Below are 22,946 nucleotides of genomic sequence, written 5' to 3'. Positions count from 1 at the left end.
TTATTGACGCTGTTCATAGTGCTCAATAAAAAAAGTGCCCCACGAAACAACTAAATGAATCTTTGGTGTTATTTGTTGCAGCACAACAAACTGAAAATAAAAGGAACATTAAGGCCAAGAACAGCTTTACAAGTAGAATCACATATTAATACTCACACTGTCAGATGATAAAAAGCTATTAACAATCATTCAGACTGTGTGTCATAAAATGAAGAGACCAAAATGAAGGAAAAAATGCCAACATCAGTGAATTTTATTAATCTTCAGCTCCATGTTCTCCTTGAATACCACAACCACTCAATCTCAGTTTACACTTTGTTTCTGATGGGAGGAGTAGAGCAATGTAAACTTGCTCATACAGGTCAAACTGTGTGTGTGTCTCTCTTGCATATAACATCAACTGTTTCCAAAATCAGTTTTGAAATGACAGTGCATGTTAAATACTGATCCCCCTGGGGTCCTAGAAATACTGTGCCATCCATTATCTAAACCTAACCAGTGACACACTGTCTCTGAGCAGGTATACATGTGTTTTAATCAACACTCAGGTCAACAAAATTCTTTTCAAGATTCCACCTTCAGATGTCAATCTATCTTATACTAAGAGTGACTTGTGTTCCACTAAGTTATTGGCTGTTTAGCACATTTCAATTGAAATTTCCCCAGAAATGTTTTGCAAGCAACCTCATTCATATCTGCAATCAGGACACAGTGACGTAACGTTTCTATGGCTTGAATGCAACCCAAGGCTTTCAACATGTCAGGGACTTACTGGCATCAGTGTAACTTCAAGTTAGAATAGAACCAAATTGTGCAATTCATTCCCAATGTATGTGTACTTACTGGATCTTAAACTGAAACTTTTTCTTACACACTATATGTTGTGGTATGTTTTAAAGCATATTCAGATACTTCTAAAAACTCAGAAGCCCTCCATGTTGAATCTATCATCTAGCAAACAAGGTGGTGTGAAGTCACTGTATATCACCCAAGCCTTCTTGTTTATATTTGTGAAATGGAGAAGGAGTTGGTGCTACATTTAGCACCATTACTTTGTATCAATTCATGACAAAAAACGATCGCATCTGCAGTTCACAAAACTTTCAATTCTAAGTGTGCATCATGTTTCATTTTTTTCACTCTAAAATCCAAACTCTGAAGTCATGCAGGATTGCAGGTTGGTTTTGTTCCCATTGTCATTGAAAGAATCTGCTTTAAACTAGAATTACTTTCCTTGCTCTAGCTATAAATAAACCTTGAGCTCTAAGATATATACTATATTCATATATTTTATATACAGCCATCAAGTGACTGATATAAATCCTGTTTTTTTAAAATGATATTATTCTAAAAAATAAATAAAGTACCTGTGCAAATATCCACAAATTGAAGTGTTTCACATTTAAGACATTGGCGCCCCCCAGTGGCTAGTTCTGGGTATTACCTATACAGGTACACTGGAAGGAGCTGATTCAAGTCAAAGCAAATTGCATTGAGGTCTATATTACCTAATGCTAATATACACCACAATGAGAAACGTCCAGGGAGAGGACAAGAACAGACGCCCAGTGTCCATATTGGCATCTGCTTCACACCTTGTGGAGGAGGACAGGTCAACACCAGTCTCCCCAGTTGGGCTCACACAGCACACACCAAGCAGGACTGAGAAGATGTCATATGTGGGTCTACAATGTGAGTGTGTGGATGATGGCTGAGTGTTTCCCTGCAAGAGAACAGGGTCACACACAAAGAGCAGATGAAACCCAAATGCTCATTGTGATGTCAGAAAAAAGTGGTACATATGAAGATGGTGGACCACTAAGGTTGGCGTCCCTATTAAATGTAGGGAGTTGGAGAGTTTATGATGGTGGGAAAGGAAATGGGGGTGGGTAGGGGGTATTTTGGGTCACCATGAGCAAAGCCACAACTGAGAGATAGTTAACAGTAAATCAGCAGCCAAACAACATGATTTCTGTAGCCTACATAAATAGCACAGTACATTATTCACTAAAAACAGGGAGGGAGAATAGAAAGTTCTCAGTTTTTTCTGTCTCTTTTTTTTAATACATTAAATATGTACTGTATGAAGGCGCTGGGGGTTGTTCACTTTAAAGGCAACTGGACTAACTAAAAGAAATCATTGTGCACACTGCTTTCATCGTGCCTTTCCAGATTCAGAACACTCCCCCCATTTCCCACTGCCCACAGTCATCACTATCAGACAGACAAGTTTATAGACTGTGCCACCAAAAGGAGAGGATGGACATTTGGAAGTGCATGTTTCTCTGAGTGTGTGTAAAGGTGGGTGTGTAATCTCAGAGGTTTCACTGCTCGGCTGATCTGCTTTTAGTTTTTCACATCAACATACAAAGATGACGGCTGAGGTGAGATCACATGGCAACAATATAACCAAGGAATAGCATTACACTGAAAATAAACTAGACATACAGCATCTCTGTTATTTTCTGGTGGGACAACTGCCAGATTTCAAGATCTGTATGACAAACCACCATGACAACGTCACTCATGCCTGCTTGAAAGATTTCAACAGCTGAGAACTTTGAAATAAAAAGATACTCTCAAGTACATGGCTGTTGTTGTATCTTCAGTATAGTAGTTCTGAAGAAAGGTAAAGGGGTGAAACAGGGTGAAAGCTTGGAAAATCCAGAGACTGTGAATGAACAAATATTGACAGTGACCAGCGCTGACAGACAATGAATCCAGCCAACCAGAGAGCAGCATGTGTACATGAAGTCTTTACAGGCCTCTTGATTCATTCTTTTGGAGAGCCAGCATCAAAAAAGGATTCAATGACAACAAATGTATGAAAATTAAGTACCCTTGATTTCATTTTGATAAAAGTGATTATAACAATACTGCACCAAAATGTTCTCTTGTATGCAGAAAATTTGCTAACCCAGAGGTTTGTTTCTCAATAAACATTATCTACATTTTTACTTTCTGCTAGTCCCATGCAGGGAAACTAATGTGATTGAGAGTTAACAACTAGTTAATGAAGTGGAAGATGTCACTGGCATTTTGTATTCCAGCTCAGCTTCTGATTGGCTGCTTCCAAGGCCCATCAACTCTGCTCCCACTGACCTTAATCCAGAGCAGTCGTCACTGTTGTATGTACACAAATCAAAGCAATGCAACCTCTGCGGGTGCCTATCTGAGCACTGAATTGGACCATCTCCTCATTTGTGCACGTTATTATCCCCAGGTGATGAAAAGACAGAGAATCATCAGTAAGGAAAAAAATTAACGGTGTGTGTGAAAGTGACATATAAAAGAACAATTTTAAAAAAGGACTGGCTGGTCAATGATGTCCAATACACAATGATGTTTTCTGTCGTGGTGAAAGTGACAGTGGAGAGAAACAATGATCAGAGCAATAAATAACAAAATAAAGAGTCATTATGGCTAGAGTAGCAATAAAAAATATTCAACCAGATTCTGCCTGATCCAGGTCCAGTGGGTGTAGTTGCTCAGTGAAGAAGTTGGCTGAGCTAGGTGGGGTGATTGGGTGGAGGGGGTGCTTCAAGTCTGTGTGACTTTATGGGTCAAGTGTGTGTATCTGTGTGTGTGTGTGTGTCTGTGTGTGTCTGTGTGTGTCTGTGTGTGTGTGTGTGTGTGTGTGTGTGTGTGTGTGTGTGTGTGTGTGTGCAAGTGCAGGGGGGATAGTCATGAAAGAGACAGTCTTCTCTCGGGTCCAGCCCCTCGCCCCACCACCCTCCTTTTGCACACACACATCAACACTGACTCACACAAAAACACACACTGGTACACAAACACACCCTCTGTTTAAAGTTCAAGGTCCTTTGAGATTTGGGTAGCAATGTCCCGAAAAGCTAGCGGTGCCCCCCAGAGTCGTGTGTAGCGCACCCCATTAGAAGTCTCGGAGGTGCCCGTGGAAAGATGGCACACCTCGGCCTCGAAAGCCACGCGGCCCCCTGCCACACCATGGGTGCAGGAGAGCAGAAAGGGGCCAGCATGGTGGACCTGGCAACCACATCCAAGCGCTGCCTCCCGCAGAGCCAGTACCACCTCTGCAGGGTCCCGCCGCTCACCACTTCTCAGATCCCAGCCACGTCCGATGGCCCGGGGCTCGGACGCTTTTTGATACCCAGGTAGATGGCAACTAGGGAAAAATCAGAAAAATGCTCAAGCTTTAGACCAGGAAAAGAGAAATAAGATATTTTCTAAATACTGTCATTGCAGTTGGTATACTGACCTTGTGACCGCAAATCTCCTGATTCCCTCAGATTCATTTGTGACCCTGTCGGAGTCAGGTAAGGTAGGGTTAGAGGTAATCCACAACAACAAGTGCACAACAAGCCTTATGACCAACCCACAACTTTCAGATGAGATGGCATTCAGCAGTGGATATCATACAGTGAGACCAAGCAAGCGTTTACAACAAGCACATGATGTGCAGAACGGTGTGGCCTCACCTTTCAGGAATACACTTTCTCATTTTCTCACTCACATTGTTTAAAGCATGCATATATAAATGCATTTCTTCACTTTTAACCATTTTTGTGCATAGCACTACACATTCAAATCCATTCTTTCCAACACCTGGATTAAATACTTAATGACTTTCAACAACAAATGCAAAATTAAAACATGAAACACCATTTCTAAGGGCACATAAGAAATAGATCATGAAAGACTAGTTAAAGCCAGTCTCTACTGACAATGACACGGAGTCTGAAACTGAAATTCAAAAACAACAATCACATGAATCTTCCTTGATTGCAACCATGCTTGAAACAAAGTGTGCAGGACCTTGACAGTATGCGGATGATTAACAAGTCATGCAGACAACCAACAATTCATAGAGGTATGAAAAAGTCAGGCAAGCATTCATGGACTTCAGCAAATTCCCCTGTGACCTCATAGACAGATGGGACAGGACAGGCAGACGAGAAAGAAGCGAGAGGCATGGGAACTTACTAACTGTTTTTGATCCTTGTGGAAGAGTACAACCCGAGACTGATTTGTTTGAGCCCTGGCGCTTGGATGGGTCAAGGTTGACCCTGTTGCCATGACAGGGGAAAGCACAAGATAAATATAGAGAAAAAGACGGAATATGGGGTAAGAACAGTGGGTGAGGGTAAGAGAGTATATAATTGAATCACAGGAGAGCAAATGGTGGAAAACAGCATAGCACAGGAGCTGATTGGCAAGGATAAAGCTGAGGTTTGAAAAGATTAGACGTGTGATTATGACGACTGGGAGGGAGAGGGAAACAGAGGATAATCCAGGGCCACAGAAGGGCTTGCCAAAAGGCCTTGGTAAATAAAATGTTCTGATAAACATGGATCCATACCCAGGCAAGCTGAAAGGAAGAACTTTTAACGCCTCAATGACTTAATATCATATATTTGGTTACCCTGTGATTTCATGTGAATCTTGTCTTCTGAAGACATGTTTCATATTTGAGAAGATACCCTTACAACGGAACAATTTATACTCACTGCAACAGCGGAACAAGCCTCAAATCCTAAATTGCAAGAATGAAATCCTACCAAAAACAAGGAATGCCATTATACCCTGTTCCCTACGGCCATATAAAAACATATGGATCACGTCTAAATGACACATAATTCCCTAAATAGGTTCTAAGTGTAAAAAAATAAACTCATTATCTGAGATAGTGAAATAAGTAGCTATAGCGTTGACCTTCAATTTCTAGCCATAACACTATTGAAACTTATGAAATCTGCAGTAAAGGAATTGTTTAACATATTCTTATTCACTGGCTCTGTCTAAAACAACTTGAAAATGTTGATCTTTATGTATGTTGTCAGAACAAAAACCAAAGTATAAATATGTTAATTAGTGACTGTTAAAGGTGCACACACCTTTTGCTCCTTCTTGTTGTTCCTCATGCTCCCAGTCTTTATACCAAACTAAGCTAACAGTCTCCTGGCTATAGCTTCATATTTAATATTAAAAAAAGATTGGTATTGCAGAAGTACTGCAATTATAGCAACAGTATTAAAACTTACAATTAAAACTAAAAACTTTCAGTTCCAGCAATGACACAGCTGCAATTATATGAATAATTTGAGATTTGATAATTGGGTATCAATCTTTCAGAAATGTTAATGATACTTGTTACATTTTCACCCTAAAAATATCGTTCTATACTGATTATATTATCAGTTACTCAAGGGTTTTAAATTAGAGCATTTTCTAGTCTATAAGACGACTGCTTATGGTCTGTCTTCTCCAGATGTGATATTTGACACATGGTGTGCATCTACCTGCGGGTGAGTTTCGAGGTCAGCTTGGTGAAGAGGTTGGAGGTTGCCCTGGTGCGGGCATGTGGCAGAGGGCTGGCATCATGGTGGGACAAGGTGGGTGAAGTGGGTGGTGCTGAGTATACTGGGGGCCCACGGTCCCTCAGCTGTCCCCCGTGAAAGGTGCTGCGGATTGTTGAGCCGCGGGTTAGGCGGCATCTATCAGAAGAGGAAGAGGCAGAGGCAGCTCCAGCCCCAGCAATGCTGAGCGTGGACGGGGACGCTGCAGGCATGCGGTGGCCCAGGGAGCTGTAAAGAAGAAAGGGAAGTGTTTTTTGTTGTATTGTTTTACCTTTTTTTTTTGACTTCCTAAAGACTCCCCATTTACATATATTTTGCTTAAATTGTGCAATTCATATTTTTATTGGATAAGAACCCTTTCAGTAAAAAACTGGAGTGTTCGAAGTATTTATTCTGGTTTAAAGCTTTCAAACGCATCCACTCTACCCTGATACTGGCATCAGTAATAGAATCTGCTCTATCTCTATAAAACATTCTTTAAGCTATGTTAGCTTCTAATGATTTACAGCTAATTATGTCCAGTTTTGCCTGGTTCTGGAAGGGCATAATTTTATTTGAACTCTACAAACTGAGCCGGCAAGCCTCGAGCCACAAAATGTACTGAGAAGTTCTATAACAGTTTTCACACATCCCCCTAACAACAGCTGAAGGTGACAACTGCTACCTCCATCTATCCATTTTCTATGCCGCTTATCCCTTTCGGGGGCGCGGGGGGGCCAGAGCCTATCTCGGCTGTCAACGGGCGAGAGGCAGGGTACACCCTGGACCGGTCGCCAGCCGATCACAGGGCACATACACACACCATTCACACTCACACTCACACCTAGGGGCAATTTAGAGTCACCAATTAACCTAATGAGCATGTTTTTGGTCTGTGGGAGGAAGCCGGAGTGCCTGGAGAGAACCCACGCATGCACGGGAAGAACATGCAAACTTCACACAGAATGGCCCGACCCGGGAATCGAACCTGCGACCTTCTTGCTGTGAGGCACGCGCACTACCTGCATCACCGTGCAGCCCACAACTGCTACCTCTTCAGGTAAATATTAATGTATGTTACTGGTTTTACAACAGATCTTCATGATATGTGCTGATGTGGCTCCATCAAATAGTTGGCACCTGCTTCGACTGCCACTTGAAGACCTGAAATGACATACAGTATATGAATATCAAAACCTCCTACATAAAATGGTACCTGTTGTCTTTGCCATTCTGCAGAAGAGAATGTCTGTCAGCCCCCGAACGGTCTGTGCACACATATGTATTCCTGCGTGTCATGGCACTTCCAGGGATGTTATTCTTCAGGGAGAGGAGGACAAGGTAAGAGGCAGATATCACCAAGAGTCACATTGATATTCAGTGGAACGAAGTCCACTATACATTGTTAAAGTACAACATTCGGTATACATGAAGACAATAGCTCAAAATATGCATGTTAACAAAGTCACACTGTCACTGCTACTATCTACTAGGGTTTGAAAGGTGTAATATGGTCACAATCTGCCCTTATGTTCCTGAATTTTGGTGTTGAATAATGGCCAGTGTTTTTGCAAGACATTATATTGTCACTTTTGACCTTTTGAATAACAAAATATCACTTAATTTTATCATATGAGACATTTGCATGAAATTTTGTCATAATTAGTGTATGAATTCTTGAGTTAGGGCCAAAAATGTGTTGCTTGTGGTCACACTGACCTTTAACCACCAAAATCAAATCAGGTCCTTACGTCAAAGAAGACATTTGTGCCAAATTTGAAGAAACTGCCTCCAGGTGTTCCGGAGATATCATGTCAATGAGAATGGGACATAAGGACAGACACACAGGCATACGGATGGACGGATAACCTGAACATATAATGCCTCCAGCCACGGCTGTCACCTGTGCCATGGAATGTAATAAGAGGTTGTGCAGTCACTTTTCAGATGGTCCCTCACTTTTGCTCTTCACTTTCTCATCTGTTGTGAAGTTGTGCACAGTACCAGTGCGCAGTCATTATTCACTGCTAACTGTGACAGGACACTCCTTATACCATGTTATGAATAGGGGTACAAACACAAACAGTATCCCAGTTAAATTCGACACCATAAAAGCCATGAAAGTAAATCCACCCATATTATTGGTGCTCAGTTCAGGGGCCTTGGTGGTAAAATCCTGGGCCTCTTTAGTCTAATGCCTCTAGAACATCATTTGAGATTCAGTCTGCTCCCTGCCTGATAATGTAGTCTGTCATTTACCGTGGTGGCAGTCATGTCTTTGCGGCGGTCCGGGATCTCAGACTTGTTGGGGTTGTTGGCACTGCTGACCATTGGGCTGGAGGGAGGGAGGCTGTGGCTCCCCATCACGCTGCAGCTGGCCTTGCGTGAAGGCATTCGTCCCTCCCGCAGCTCCCGGTCACCTGTGCTGGTCGGGCTCCGTTTGGGGTGCATGACGGGCATGGAAGGCCCACCTTTGTTGTGAAGGACAGCAGGGCACAGACACACAAAGACTCATATAAGGAATATTCTGCATACATAGCAGGGTATGCAATGTCCATCCATATAGCTAGTCACAGCCAATAACTCAGAAATAAGTTAGAAAATAAGTATTTTCTATCACCCAAGCTAACAGTGCATGTTACCATTTTTTCTTGTTAAACCCCATATTGCTTTTTATTTCTAGTTTAGTTCTTCATCACAGCTCTTAAAAGCAAGTCTTTTTAATGTCTCTCTTCAGATGTTATTATGACAGATGATTAAGATGAAAAATGTAAGGTTTCAGTAAATGTATGGCTTAGAGAAATAATTAAGAAGTTAGAGAAGAGATTCACAGAAGTCACTGTGTCGTCGCTGCCTGTGGTAGGTGGAGGCGCTGCGCTGGGTCTTGCTATGTGAGGAAGAGGTGGAGGAGGAAGAGGAGCCAGTCGCTGAGGAGTGCTTGTTGGTCCCGTTGGTGATGGGACTGGGTCGTACCCTCGCCAAGGACAAGCTACTGGCTGTACGAGCCTCACTGCCCTCCTATAATATCCCAGTGATATTAGATAGAAAGGTGTCAGAACGTGTGGCCCAACATGGGGTTTCAAAAGTTGAGTATCACAGCAAGACAGAAGGATGGATAATTAATTATAACTCGATTCCCAGAATTCTGATGAGACGGGTTCAATATCGAAGTGCAAGATGAGATTCTGAGAAGATTCAGATGTGATGGTAAAGAGATGGTTAAGTTCAAACTAGAATCACCACTTACTAACATATATTCGTAGGAAAAAAGTTTCAAAAATATATAACAGAGGGGCATCAATACATCATATGTATACACCTGATTCCCCAAAACTGGGGATGCTGCATAAAACATAAATAAAACACAATGTGATCATTTACTAACCCTTTTTGACATATACTATACTATTAATACAGATGAATGAAGAGCATCTTTATTCCGTATTTGTACAATAAAAGCCGAACATATTTGTAAGCCATCTAATAATTCATTATAAGGACTACAAGAACTGCAGGTCTCTTTGGTATTTTTTTGTTATCTGTTAAACAAAGATTTTAAAGGATGCATGATTGAGTTGTCACAAGAGACTCCAGAAGCTAGCACAGAAGAATGGTGACAGCTGAAGATATAAAAAGAAAGAGTGGAAATATGCACTCCAGATATTGCAAAGGACTCTGTAATTAAGTAAGCTTCTTTAATGACAGTTTGTTTTAAGACAACATCAAACACATGCATATAAAAAGTTTGCTATCTTAAAAAGTTTTGGAGAAAAATATGTTTATATTCGTCAAAGTAAGGTATCAAAAAATAACTACATTTGGCAGTGGTATGGAAACAATACCTAGGCTAGCATGCACAATTAGTCATCAAAGAAAAGATCAGCAGGGTATTTCATTCATGACCAGTTACTCTGCTTGCTAAGCTAGCTAAATATATAAATTGCTTAAATTAATATTGTGAAGATCTATATAACTCACATCGCCTTTGCGGCCCAGCAGTAAGTAGGTGGCGGTGACCTCATTATACTTCTGATTGAGCAGAGAGTCTTTGATTTCCTCTGGAGTGAAACCCATCCCGACCATCACCTCTGAGGAACACACACAACCATACAATATGAAAGGTAAGAAAAGAGGCAGAGATTTAGAACATCTTGTATCTTGACCACATTGACCAGGTTTGTTGTGGTGAAGAGGCCAACAGCCAAGCTGCAGGTGCAGTAACAGTGACCTGGCTGACTCACCAATGCGAGTTGGATCACTGTAGTCTTCAACAGGTTCTATATGGGGCTTCAGATCATCCCCCTCATACCCTGTATTTATCCACTTGTCCTTCATGACTTGCTGTAGAAACAAAAATACAGAAAAACTTCAATTGTGTTTGACTTTGACATGAGGTTATGTTACACCTTCAGTGCTTTGTGTCTGGCACATCTCACCTCTAGGGTGCAGCGTTTGGCAGGGTTGAGCACCAAGAATCGGCGAAGGATCCCCTCACAGTCTGTGGACATATAGAAGGGGACGCGGTACTTTCCCCTCAGCACACGCTCCCTCAGCTCCTGTTGGCAAAATCCATCACATTACACATACACTTCATCTGACTTCATATGGTTGTTTGTTAAGAATTTTATTTTGCCATTTTTGCCATTATTTGATAGTGACTGGCTGATAGTGACAGTAAGCTGGAGTGCAGTTAGACATAAGAGGGGTTAAATACACTTGTCTGCACTCTCTCGTAGAGTTCTAGGGGGGCATTCATTGCCATCTGCTGGATCTTGGATAAAAATACTATTTTATTTTATTTATTATGTTTTTAGCTGCATTTTTACTACAGGGTACAATGACCATACAGCAGGAAGACAAAGAGGAGACAGAGAAAAATGTTTTCACTATACTACTGTATCACTGGGGGTGACATTGCTATTTTTATTTAATTTAAATACACAAAACATTGTCTTCTCTAGTAATCTGGTTCTAGCTTTTTTAATCTTGAACTTTTCTAAATAACCTCATGAACACTTCAGGGTCTTTTGAGGTTGACTAATTAATCAGTTTGGCCAATTAACAAGCACTGATAGGACATTTTACAAATGGTATTGGTGATTGGTAATGGTGGAACTTGGTTCTAATGGCTGCGCAGCCTCCGCCAGTCATCCAAGTAAGCAAGTCTGAGTAAGCATTCTGAGTAAGTGTTCAGCGAGTTTGGGATCCAACAGGACAAGGAGAGATCTTGATTTTTTGCAGTTACTCTGACTTCTGAGATTTATACATTTATTTGGGTATTTGATTTACATTTTCAGTCCAACTATTATACAGTTTATAAATGTGTAATGTCAGCCGATATTATTTGCCAATGGCTATTGGCTTTTTCCTGCTCAGGACTATTGTTATTATGTCTACATTTAGAAAAACAAAAAATCAGTTGACCTCTATATGCCTGGGTCAGCCAACAGACACTGAGGCAAAACTGCATGAACAGGATGAAGCCACATTAACAGTGTCGTCTTTTCCCATGTCACTACAGATGAACAGTCCTGTGATCTTCATCAAGACACACATACAGAACATGCTGTACATACTATAACTCTACACTGTTCCACACATACACAGAGACTAATTTTTGTGATTAGAACTGGCTGATTTTGACATTAAAATATGTCCAGACTCACATGAATGACTTTAAAAAGTAATGGTTATTGAACACCTGATATCCAAGTCTGTGTACATAACCAAACTGGAGCAGACACAATATTAGTAGATTAAGATTAAATGACATAAAGATGGCACAAATGCCAGAGAGATTTTTATATATTCTTTGGTGTCCAGTATCACATAGTGCTGTCAAAAATATCGCGTTATTAACGCATTAACGCAAATCAATTTTAACGGCGTCATTTTTTTTTATCGCGCGATTAATGCTCTTTGTGACCTAGTGAACTTGTAGTTTTTTATAAGCTGTGGCCACTGCTAGTAACATTACAAAAACTACAGGATCCAGTTGTAAACCGGAAACAAAACAATAGGCACGCCCCACGCACGTGTTTGTTCTCGTCTGTTCGCTAGCTGTGACAGAGTAGGTTACCGGTTTGTGTGGATGTCAAGCACGAAACGGCGAAATGGATGCGAACAAGATTCTGCATGGACAGTTTAGTTTCAAAAAGTTGCCAGATGGGTCGACTGACAAGACCAAAGTTATCTGTGTGTATTGGCGGTGTGAACTAAATTATCACCGCAGCACATCCAGTCTGAAATACCACTTGATGGCCAAACACATGGCGAATGCGAAATCTTCGCTGCCTCCTTCTCAAAACCAGGCGACAATGGATGGCTTTCGACAGAGGCATATGGACACCGCAACTAAGAACAAGCTTACTGCAGCCATAGCCAAGTAATGTTCATTCTTTCTGGAGAGAAATAAGAGGCTGAGTTGATAAGCCTCTGGTGAATAAACAGAAGAGCATTATAGTCTGACTGCTTGTATGTTCAAAGGAAACTTAAGAAAGGAAAGTTTAAGCCATGGTTTAACTGCACTATAGCCTGAGTCCTAGTTTACAATGATGTGCACTTTGTAACTTTATTTTGTATCACCCTGTTTTGATCCCTTTGAAAGGGCTGTTGAAGGGGCTTCTTTGTAACCAAGTATTTATTTATTTATTTATTTATTTATTTATTTATTTATTTATTTATTTATTTGTCAGTCATCTGTTTATTGACAGTGTTAAATTGTGTGAGATTTTGTTTCAAATGTGAATGACTACTCAAAGTGAGAATGTTAGTGTGAAATATAACACTACACGTTGCTGTTTTCAATAAAAAAAACATTTGCACAAAGAAAGCCTATCCACTTTTCCATGTTGATAAGAGTATTAAAATGCTAATAATGGCACATTTAGATTAGATAAAAATGTGCGATTAATTTGCGATTAATCACGAGTTAACAATGACATTCAGCACTACAGCAGGACAGCACTAATATATATATATATATATATATAATTGGCAAATATATCACCTGATAAGTAACCAAAAATTACAGTACAGTAAGATGTGCCTTAGATGGTTAAGAAACAGTGACGTATATCTTGATCTTGGATAATTCTATGAAGCTGCTCTAATCAGTGTTTTATTTTAACAAAGGATCAAATACCTGTGTGTAATGTGAAAGGGGGTCACTTGTCATGACAAGCCCACAGACAATCATTGTCTGACTGCAGTTCCCTTCAGCTCTGCAGAGCCTTTTAACCTCTTTCAGCTCACTGTTTGATTTTACTACATTGCTTCACTTAGAGCTCTCATCAACATTGTTTCCAAAAATGTTTCTTTTTACTGTGGTTCAGCAGGTAGAGCGGCCCCCACTTATCAGAAGGTCAATTCGATCCCTGGCCTCAGCAGTCTAAGTGTTGAAGTATCCTTGGGCCATATATTGAAGCTCAAAGTGCTCCCAATGCTATGCCATCGGTGTGTGAATGGTTAAAGCTCGTAATGAACAGGTGGCCTAGCTACCGTTGTATGAATGTGTGTGTGAATGGGTGAATGCAGACTTGTGTTGTAAAAGTGTTTTGAGTGGTCATCTGACTAGGAAAGCGCTATATAAAATTGTTCCATTTACCATTTGCAGGAAGCAGCTGTTTTCAGCAAAAAGGCTCTAATCAACTCACTGTACACGAGAGAGTGAATATTGGACTTCATCAGATGGCCAGAAGCATTATTTCAAAAGAATGCTGATGTAGTTCATGTCTAATCAAACATGTTGACTCAATCAATTAATTCGGGTCTCAAAACAAATTTTATTCGAGGGATCCTTATCAAAAATATTTATTTGTGTTATGTGATTATGTATCGGTCACTTAACTCAATTATAAAGCAACCAGTATGAACATAAAATTGGTTTCATAGGATCACTGGAAAAGGAAAAAGAGAGGGAAGACTAGGAAAAAGACAAAGGTCCTAGACCATACTCAAAGCAAAGATGCCATTTCTACAGGTCACACACTGAGCCATGACAATGCCACAAAATCCCTGGATTTGATTCAGACTTTATCAAACTACCCCAATGGGCAGAAAAGCCTCTGGGGCGATTTTATCAAATTCTATCATCCACTGTTATTGTAAACTGAACTCATCACACACTCTAAGATCACATTTAAAGCAAAGTAAACCATTCAGCACTAAAATTCTGCTCAGCAAGGCACACTTAAAACTATGAATTTCATACAGTACAACAGAATGGTTACTTTTTGACTGTAAAAAAAACTGCCAACTAAATCCCATGTACACAAGTTAAGGAAAAGGGGAATACTGAAAAAGAAAATTGCATCCTTTACAAGAAATGTCTTTTGGGGTGCACTGACATTCCAGACACTGAAAACCCATAACACTGTGTATGTGAGGAAACATTTTTTAAGCTTCTAAGAATGGCACTGCATGCCTCAATTTACTTGTCTAAATGAGATGATTGTTGGAAACTATGCATTTCAATATATGTAAAGCTATTCCTGTTACCATAACCCCCTGAGGAAAACTGAATGTATCTTGACAGGCAGACAGACAGTCCATTCCCACCATCCACTTGCCTTCAGGTTCTGCCCGTCAAAGGGCAGCGAGCCGCTGACCAGTGTGTAGAGGATCACTCCGAGACTCCAGACATCCACCTCAGGCCCATCATATTTCTTGCCCTGGAAAAGCTCAGGAGCAGCGTAGGGTGGCGAGCCACAGAACGTGTCCAGCTTGTTGCCCAGTGTGAACTCATTACTGAAGCCGAAGTCGGCGATCTTGATGTTGGCATCGGCATCCAGCAGAAGGTTCTCTGCCTATGTCATACATAGATACATAGATTCAGAAGAGAAGTGATGGGCAGCAGTGGACAGAAAAGAGATGTATACAGAGAACATGTTGAGGGAGTGAGGAAGGGGAGCAGTGGAGAATACTGTTGGATGGGGGAGGAAAATGAGAAAGTAGGGGGACACAAACAAATTGACGGGGGGGGGCATGACTCACTACTGTATATATCGTCGCTGTCCGATAAAAAATACGTATCTCCACTTTTAACGATTTTGACTTTCCATTGGCTAAGGAATATTCACATTCTCCCCCAGCAACAGGTAGCATTGGGGATCCAAGTGACCAATGGAAAGACGTTTTATTACATCATATATTTAACACGCATCTCCATTGGGTGTCAGAAGTGTCCATCAATGCGTGCATCTCCCGTATGCGCGTATGTCAATCTGTTGTATGACAACTGTGTTCAAGTTTTCGACTAGTTAACAGACATTTACGATTGTCATTTGCACGTAGTATTTCACATATTTTCGTTCTGTACAACTCAATCCTGAGGGCTAACCGCTAGCTAACCTTAGCCTGTATATCAGATGATTTGTCATGTCCGTAAACACAGACTGTATACCGTCAGTACTTGGCAGACTTATTATAGCATCTAACGCTAGGCTAATGTTGTCCTTGTATGATGCATGCATGCCAAATGTATCTGTTCAGGAGGAAACACTGCACCATTTCTTGTAACAAAGCATCTTAATAGCCCACCGATATACGTAGGCCGAAAGGTAAGTTTCTGCAGTAATTTGTGTGGTGCAGTGTTACGCAGGAACAGAGAAATTATGACAGGGGTTTAGATGATATCTTTGGGTAAATAACGTTAGGTTTTAAGCAAGGGATAGACGATAAACTCTGTGATTTCCTTGACCCGAGTCAGACTGATGCATGTGCGTTAATACAGTATTAGATGACTCTTCGCCGATATGGACTAATCTGATTTCAACACAAAATACCAAAAAAATCTTAGATTAGGGTAATGTGCTATGTGGAAATGTAGCCTGCTATCAATAGTTTACGGATTTAGTGGGACATGAACGGGAGACTCGAGGCTCGTAAATGACCGGACATCATTGGAACGCATTATTTAAAAAACACGTATGTCCAATGTCACTCACAACAACGCACGTAAATCCAATTAAAATACTAAACGGGTTGCTAATCACCGTGTAACTATAGGTTTTCATTTCGAGTCCTAAGTGTGTCTAATTACTGTGTTTTGGGTTTAATTTGTAAGTTAATTGACGAGTAAAACACTTTTTTCATGCTCCTGAAAAAAATGAGTTTTGGAGATATGTGCTTTTTATCGGAAAGCGACGATATGTCACTGTATGTTTTTAGGAATGTAATAATCTATTAGAAGAGGAGCAGGCTGACTGCCTCCTACCTTTACAAACTTGGTAAAAACTCTGTACTGTATGATTAAGACATTAAAGGGCCCTTTTCACAGACACAGATTAAGACTAGTCCCAGATTATAACTTTCTATTCAGTGTAATCTGTCAGATAGAGAAATGTCCTGGTCTTGTACTGGCCTTAATTCACCATCACCACAAGCTGCCCAAAACATCTTCTGAGCTTTCTCACCTTCAAATCTCTGTGAACAATGTTCTTTGTGTGGCAGTAGTGGACAGCAGAAACAATCTGTGAATACAAGGAGACACACAAAGATGAAGTACTGGTAACAGGAAGATTGGTACAATGTGGGTGTCAGAAGGCGCTCTATTCATACCTGTCGAAATTTGGCTCTGGCTTCAACCTCCTTCATTCTCCCATGAGACACGAGGTAGTCAAACACTTCACCTACGAGTGTGCACAGCAGAAATGGATTAGTCAGGTCAAAAAGCCAGAAATAATATGGATTTGTTGCTATTTGATTATAGTGTGCTGATATACACAATCAATATAAATCAATCAATTAAGTTATTAATATTTATAAGGGTGTCAACTTCATCTTTATTGTCCTCAGTGGGAAATTTGTCTTGTGATCACACAAAACACAGAATGCACACAACCTTAAAGGAAAAGTTTGACGTTTTAGGAAATACACTGTTTCACCTTTCTACTCAGAGTTAGATGAGAAGATTCATATCGCTCTCCTATCAGTCCATTCAATATGATGCTGCAGCTGGTTAGCTTATCTTAGCATGAAGACAGTAAACAAGGTAAAACAGGTAGCCCCACTGTGTCCCAAGGTAACAAAATCCACCTACAAGCACATCTGAAGTCCATTAATCAACACATTATTTACACAGCTGTTTATGCTAAGATAACCACAAGAGTGGTAGAAATCTTCTCATCTAACACTCGGCAAGAAAGAAAACAAGCGTACCTCCCACAACGAAAACTATAATGAAAGACAAAAACATAAAAAAGAGGATAGTCTCACAAAACAATATGTGTCAATTGACAATAAAACATAAAACAATGAGTACATCGTGCACCCACGTCAGTCATGATGTCTGCAGGTACTAGGTTATACTGTCACATGACATGTTCAGAGCTGCACTGTTTCACACAATACTGATCATTCCAATTTACACAGCAGTGATGCTTATGTTGAAATCAAGACTCCAGACTCTACACAGTGTGTATGCATTACTGTTAAACCCCAAACAGTTTATCATCATTCAGCTTATAGAAATTGGGTGTAATCGTTTGATTCATCAGAGCAGACACATTCACACCACATAAGCTTTCACTGATGCCTGAAAATATTAGATAGAAATTCATCTCTTGAATGCCTGAAAAGCTTTTCTGAATAAAGAAGAATTCCTTAGGGACTTAACAAAAATTACTATGGTAGGGTAGTTGGGGTTACATGTTATCTTATAGCTATAAAAAACAATCAAGCCCATACCGACAGTTATTAATATTTCTTTTGGACTCTCCTGTTGACTTTTACAAAAACTGCAATACCCTCCCCACAATATTTAAAAATTATACATTAATGGAAAATGTTACAAAATGGTTAAAATACAGCCACTCTAAACAGAATAAAATCTGCCAAGTAAGTGGTTATGATCAGGCTTTTTGCCCTACTTTCACTTCCAATTTTTTATTTTTTTTTTTAAGTCTTGCAAGGGAAGAAGGAAATAGAGTAGAAATCTGGGATGAGAAAAAAATTGAACATCCCCCCCTCCTCTCTCCCAAAAATATTTTGGGGATTACACTGTGCTCAGCAAAAAGAAAAAGTCTACCAACCCCTGACAATCATACATGTATGTACAGTCCTTCGAGTGTTGTTTTAATAAGAGAGTTCCATCAAGGAACCTTCTGCACCATTTGTGCTCATCAGCATTTGCTGGACGTGATGGCAGGTGTACTCACCTCCACTGGCGTACTCCATTATTAGGTAAAGGGTCTTATCAGTCTCAATCACCTCAAACAGCTGCACTGTAGCCCAAAACAGAATCAGATTAAAATCAAATATATATCAACAAATCCTGCTCACATTATAAATAATGGCACAGGTGTCTGGCAGTCTGTCTTAATACCAATGATCCCACTGCTAATGCTGTGGGGGGTTTTGATCCATATGGCATTTCAGCTTTAGAAAATCCAACCTTGTGACCTCTATATGAAGCCTACAATGTAGCTTGCTAGAGTTTGGTCAATGTATGCTCCAAAGCTTATTCAAATGATTATACTTGTCTAGTCATACGGAAGCAAAGTACACATCCACGAATGCACACTCAGACACAAACATAAAGCCCATTGAGATATATGTATGTGCCTTACCTATGTTAGGGTGATTTAAGCCTTTCATTATTCGCACCTCCCGAAAGAGCTGGGAAGAAGAAACAGAATTTTTAATGTCTTGAGCATATTAGACAAAAAAATGTTGTTTACAAGAACTATATATGTTATTGGGAGTTGAGATGAGGTTTCACAGCATTTTCTGGCCTCTGAAAATGAATATGGTGTATTTCTGTATTTCTTCTCAGACTTCTCATTTTAATCTTATGACAGCAGAAACAGTAGAACTTCAGAACTTCAGACTTGTATTGATTCCTATTTTTCAAATTTTAGATAAAAAGGACTTCTCTCTTGATCTCCATTATTTTCACAGTTCTGTATGAGAAACAAATATCCAACGAGGTCAGAAAACAATCTGTGCACTATATTTACCTGAAGATGTCCTCCTGACATACAAACAGGGAGTGATAACTGTCTTGTGAATCCTTCTGTTTATGGTAAATATGTGCAGATCAAGTCTTTAAATTGGTTAAAATTTTCAAAAACCTGCAGAAGAATTGCAGTACAGAATCTGACATACAGTGCCTATCATAAGTATTCACCCCCTTGGATGTTTTACACTTTTATTGCTTTCATAAATCAATTATGGTCAATAAAATTTGGCTTTTTTAACACAAAAATTTATTGGAAAAAACTCTTTAACAGGAAACAGATTTCTACAAAGTAATGTTAATGAAAGAAAATTATATAAATGAAAATAATTGTTTGCATAATTATTCACCCCCTTCAAGTCAGTATTTCGTAGATGCACCTTTGGCTGCAATCACAGCAGTGAGTCTGTGTGGATAAGTCTCAATCAGTCTTGTACATCTGCCCACTGCAATTTTGCTCCATTCTTCTTTGCAAAACTGCTCAAGCTCGGTCAGGTTGCGCAGGTATCGGGCATGAACAGCCATTTTCAAATCCAGCCACAAATTCTCTATAGGATTGAGGTCTGGGCTTTGACTCGGCCACTCCAGAACATTTACCTGGTTCTTTTTTAACCATTCCTGTGTAGCTTTTGCAGTATGCTTTGAATCATTGTCTTGCTGGAAAATAAATCTTCTCCCAAGCCGTAGTTCTCTTGCAGACTGAAGAAGATTGTCCCCTAGGATTTCGGTGTATTTTGCAGCATTCATTCTGCCCTCTAGCTTTACAAGCCTCCCAGGTCCGGCTGCTGAGAAACATCCCCACAGCATGATGCTGCCACCACCATGCTTCACAGTGGGGATGTTGTGTTTTTGGTGATGTGCAGTGTTTGGTTTCCGCCAAACATAACGTCTTGTCTGATGGCCAAAAAGCTCAATTTTGGTCTCATCAGACCAAAGAATCTTCTTCCACTTGACCATGGAGTCTTTCACGTGCTTTTTGGCAAACCCTAGTCGAGATCTAATATGACTTCTCCTCATCAGTGGCTTTCTCATTGCCACTCTCCCATAAAGCTTTGACCGGTGAAGAACCCGGGCAGCAGTTGCTATATGCACAGTCTCTCCTATCTCAGCAACTGAAGCTTGTAACTCCTTCAGAGTAGTCGTGGGGGTCTTGGTGGCTTCTCTCACTAGTCTCCTACTTGCACGGTCACTCAGTTTACGAGGGCAGCCTGATCTAGGCAGATTCACACAAGTGCTATATTCCTTCCATTTCTTGATGATTGATTTCACTGAACTCCGGGGGATGTTCAATGCCTTGGAAATTTTTCTGTATCCCTCCCCTGAATTGTACTTCTCAATAACCCTTTCCCTGAGTTGCTTGGAGTGTTCTTCTGTCTTCATGGTGTAGTGGTAGCCAGGAATACTGATCAACCAGTCTCTGGACCCTTCAGACAAAGGTGTTTTATACCTCAATCACTTGAAACACACCCACACCACTCAGATCACAGGTGATCTTCATTTCACTAATTGTGAGACTATTGGCAACAATTTGATGGACCTCTATTGAATTAGACCATTAAATTAAAAAGGGGGTAAATAATTATGCAAACAATCATATTTCTTTATATATTTTTATTTCATTAACATTACTTTGTAGAAGTCTGTTTTCACTTTGACATTAAAGAGTTTTTTCCAATAAATATTTGTGTTAAAAAAGCCAAATTGTTTTGACCATGATTGATTTTTGAATGCAATAAAAGGGGAAAACATCCCAGGGGGTGAATACTTATGATAGGCACTGTACATGCAGCTTTTCATAGTGATTTATATACTGCTTCTACTATACCCCTAAATCTCTCCTACTACCAGGTTTCAACTTTTACTGGGTCACTTCAACAGTCACTATTTGTGCTGAGTACTTTTTGGAGTTTAACAGGTAGATTAACATGGGAAATGAACATTCTGTAACTATCGTTATTAACATGTAAAAGATGCACAAAATTGGTTACATTTATTGGTTGCATTACAAGTGATGTCACTTGAGGCAATGGTGGTTGGGTCTGAAGACTACAAGTTTGAAAATGAAAAAAAATCTTGGAGGATTTTGAAAGGTGATCTTAACAGACCTCTGGAGCCCCCTCCTCATCTGTGCTTCTGGCCAGAGGCTCCAGGCCACAGCCACTACAAGCTTAACATGCTAAAATCTCTGACCTGACTGTTGGACACAGAGTTGCATTATGAGTAGCGTAGGTGCCAGGTTTTGACAAGGAAGAAGGATTTTAACTCCTCTTTTTTTAAACTGCTCGTTGTGATGTGAATGATTGTGAATGCTAAAGTGCAAATGCAAATCTGCGAAGGGCTCTTATACACAACTTCATAGACTTGTGAAGGAAGGCTACATTGGCTTGGTACTTGGTTGTTTATCATATAGTGTTTATGACATACTAATGAGCAATTAGATTTCTGCTGCTGAAATCAAACAGAACCTCTGAGAAATCTGGGTTGGACCAATACAAGCAGACAAGTTTATACTTCTGTCCAAAAAACAACAGTATCACTTGAGAATTTGTGAGGGTGACTCGGACCAACAAAACCTCTTCACCATTACAAACAACATTAACACATGGCCAACACACAAATGTGATAAATCTGAAGCCAACAACAGACCAACTTCCACTCTCTGCTGAGCACTTCTCACTGCATGTAATATGTCTGCTCTGGGGGATATATTAGTACACTTTGTCAGAGCAGAGCAGGGGATTAAATTTGAGTCAGCTATCCTGGTTTCATGTATGTAACAGTACACTCCTTCAACAATAAGCGATCCAGAAAACCAGCGACTCTCCTCTACGCTGTCAACTCCACCTGGGAAAAAAAGATGGTGTGATAAGCTTTTCCAGCATTCTCTCATTCCTCCCCTTCTCCTATTTTTCGATGAGTCTCCCTCCATTCAATTCCTCGAACAGTCTTCTCCTCTAGCAGTGCCCCCAACGTCATTGTTGCCATAGCAACCCAGGTATTAAGACTGGGCGCTTTCCCAGCTTCTCCAGCTGTGTTAGAAGGAATCGTGGGATATGTAGTGCCAAAGCATCTCCTCGTCCAGGTGTCCCATTAATTCCCTACTTGTCACAGCAGGATTAAGCAGTTAGATCCATCACAACAAGAAACAATCCGTCGGCAACATGTTCGATGCCGGTCATCATTAATGACTGCAAATAAACAGCAATCCTATGACAAAGCTGACACATGCTCTGTGGCAACAAGGCTCCTGCCTTTAATTACAAAAGTAGCAACAGATTGTATTAAAATGTAAGTTTCAGCTTTGATGTGTTGTTACTGTTAAAAAGTGACAATCTAATTTCTAACTGACATATTTTCCAGGTGTCCTGCTAGCATAAAAACCTCTTCCTGTAATCAGCTGTTTCCTCTTACAAGAAATCCTTCTTCATGGATGTTTAGGTTTGACTTTCTCATTTATGATTTCACTTCCCTCTTCCTTCATTCCTCCCCCTCTTTTACCCACCCCTGTACAGCACATCTCCCTCTTTCCTTCTACCCTGTACATACATTACTGTCCAGATTATGCTAATATGGGCGCTTTCATGTCTGTGCTAAAGATTTTTTCTAGCCCATGGGTATGTAAAGAAGCTCACTATCATCACCAGTTAATTGTATTCTCTTCAGCAGTGGCCAATCCT

General features: G+C 40.3%; 1 protein-coding gene across 5 annotated transcripts in view; it reads right to left on the bottom strand.

Moving 5' to 3' along the window:
* Window positions 1–223: 223 nt before the first annotated feature.
* The window catches only part of mark4a (MAP/microtubule affinity-regulating kinase 4a), a 29,845-nt gene continuing 7,122 nt past the window's right edge, over window positions 224–22,946 (bottom strand). The window contains exons 4-18 of one of the 5 annotated variants that reach the window (XM_070983843.1): window positions 18,881–18,929; window positions 18,470–18,535; window positions 16,872–16,942; window positions 16,727–16,783; window positions 14,882–15,118; window positions 10,748–10,867; window positions 10,553–10,652; window positions 10,290–10,399; window positions 9,143–9,329; window positions 8,571–8,782; window positions 7,528–7,631; window positions 6,276–6,560; window positions 4,960–5,042; window positions 4,235–4,279; window positions 224–4,141 (exon numbers count right to left, since the gene is read on the bottom strand). In XM_070983843.1, the coding sequence (XP_070839944.1) occupies window positions 4,077–4,141; window positions 4,235–4,279; window positions 4,960–5,042; window positions 6,276–6,560; window positions 7,528–7,631; window positions 8,571–8,782; window positions 9,143–9,329; window positions 10,290–10,399; window positions 10,553–10,652; window positions 10,748–10,867; window positions 14,882–15,118; window positions 16,727–16,783; window positions 16,872–16,942; window positions 18,470–18,535; window positions 18,881–18,929 (1,791 nt within the window). In that variant the 3' untranslated portion in view covers window positions 224–4,076. Of the gene's footprint in view, window positions 4,142–4,234; window positions 4,280–4,959; window positions 5,043–6,275; window positions 6,561–7,527; window positions 7,632–8,570; window positions 8,790–9,134; window positions 9,330–10,289; window positions 10,400–10,552; window positions 10,653–10,747; window positions 10,868–14,881; window positions 15,119–16,726; window positions 16,784–16,871; window positions 16,943–18,469; window positions 18,536–18,880; window positions 18,930–22,946 lie in introns of all 5 variants that reach the window. The other 4 variants (XM_070983842.1, XM_070983844.1, XM_070983839.1 and 1 more) reach the window with 4 other exon arrangements.

This window comes from Chaetodon trifascialis, chromosome 16 (genome assembly GCF_039877785.1).
Source record: "Chaetodon trifascialis isolate fChaTrf1 chromosome 16, fChaTrf1.hap1, whole genome shotgun sequence".
Lineage (NCBI taxonomy): Eukaryota > Metazoa > Chordata > Actinopteri > Chaetodontiformes > Chaetodontidae > Chaetodon > Chaetodon trifascialis.
Note: the sequence above shows the minus strand (reverse complement) of the source record. Positions and strands in the feature narration are given on the sequence as shown.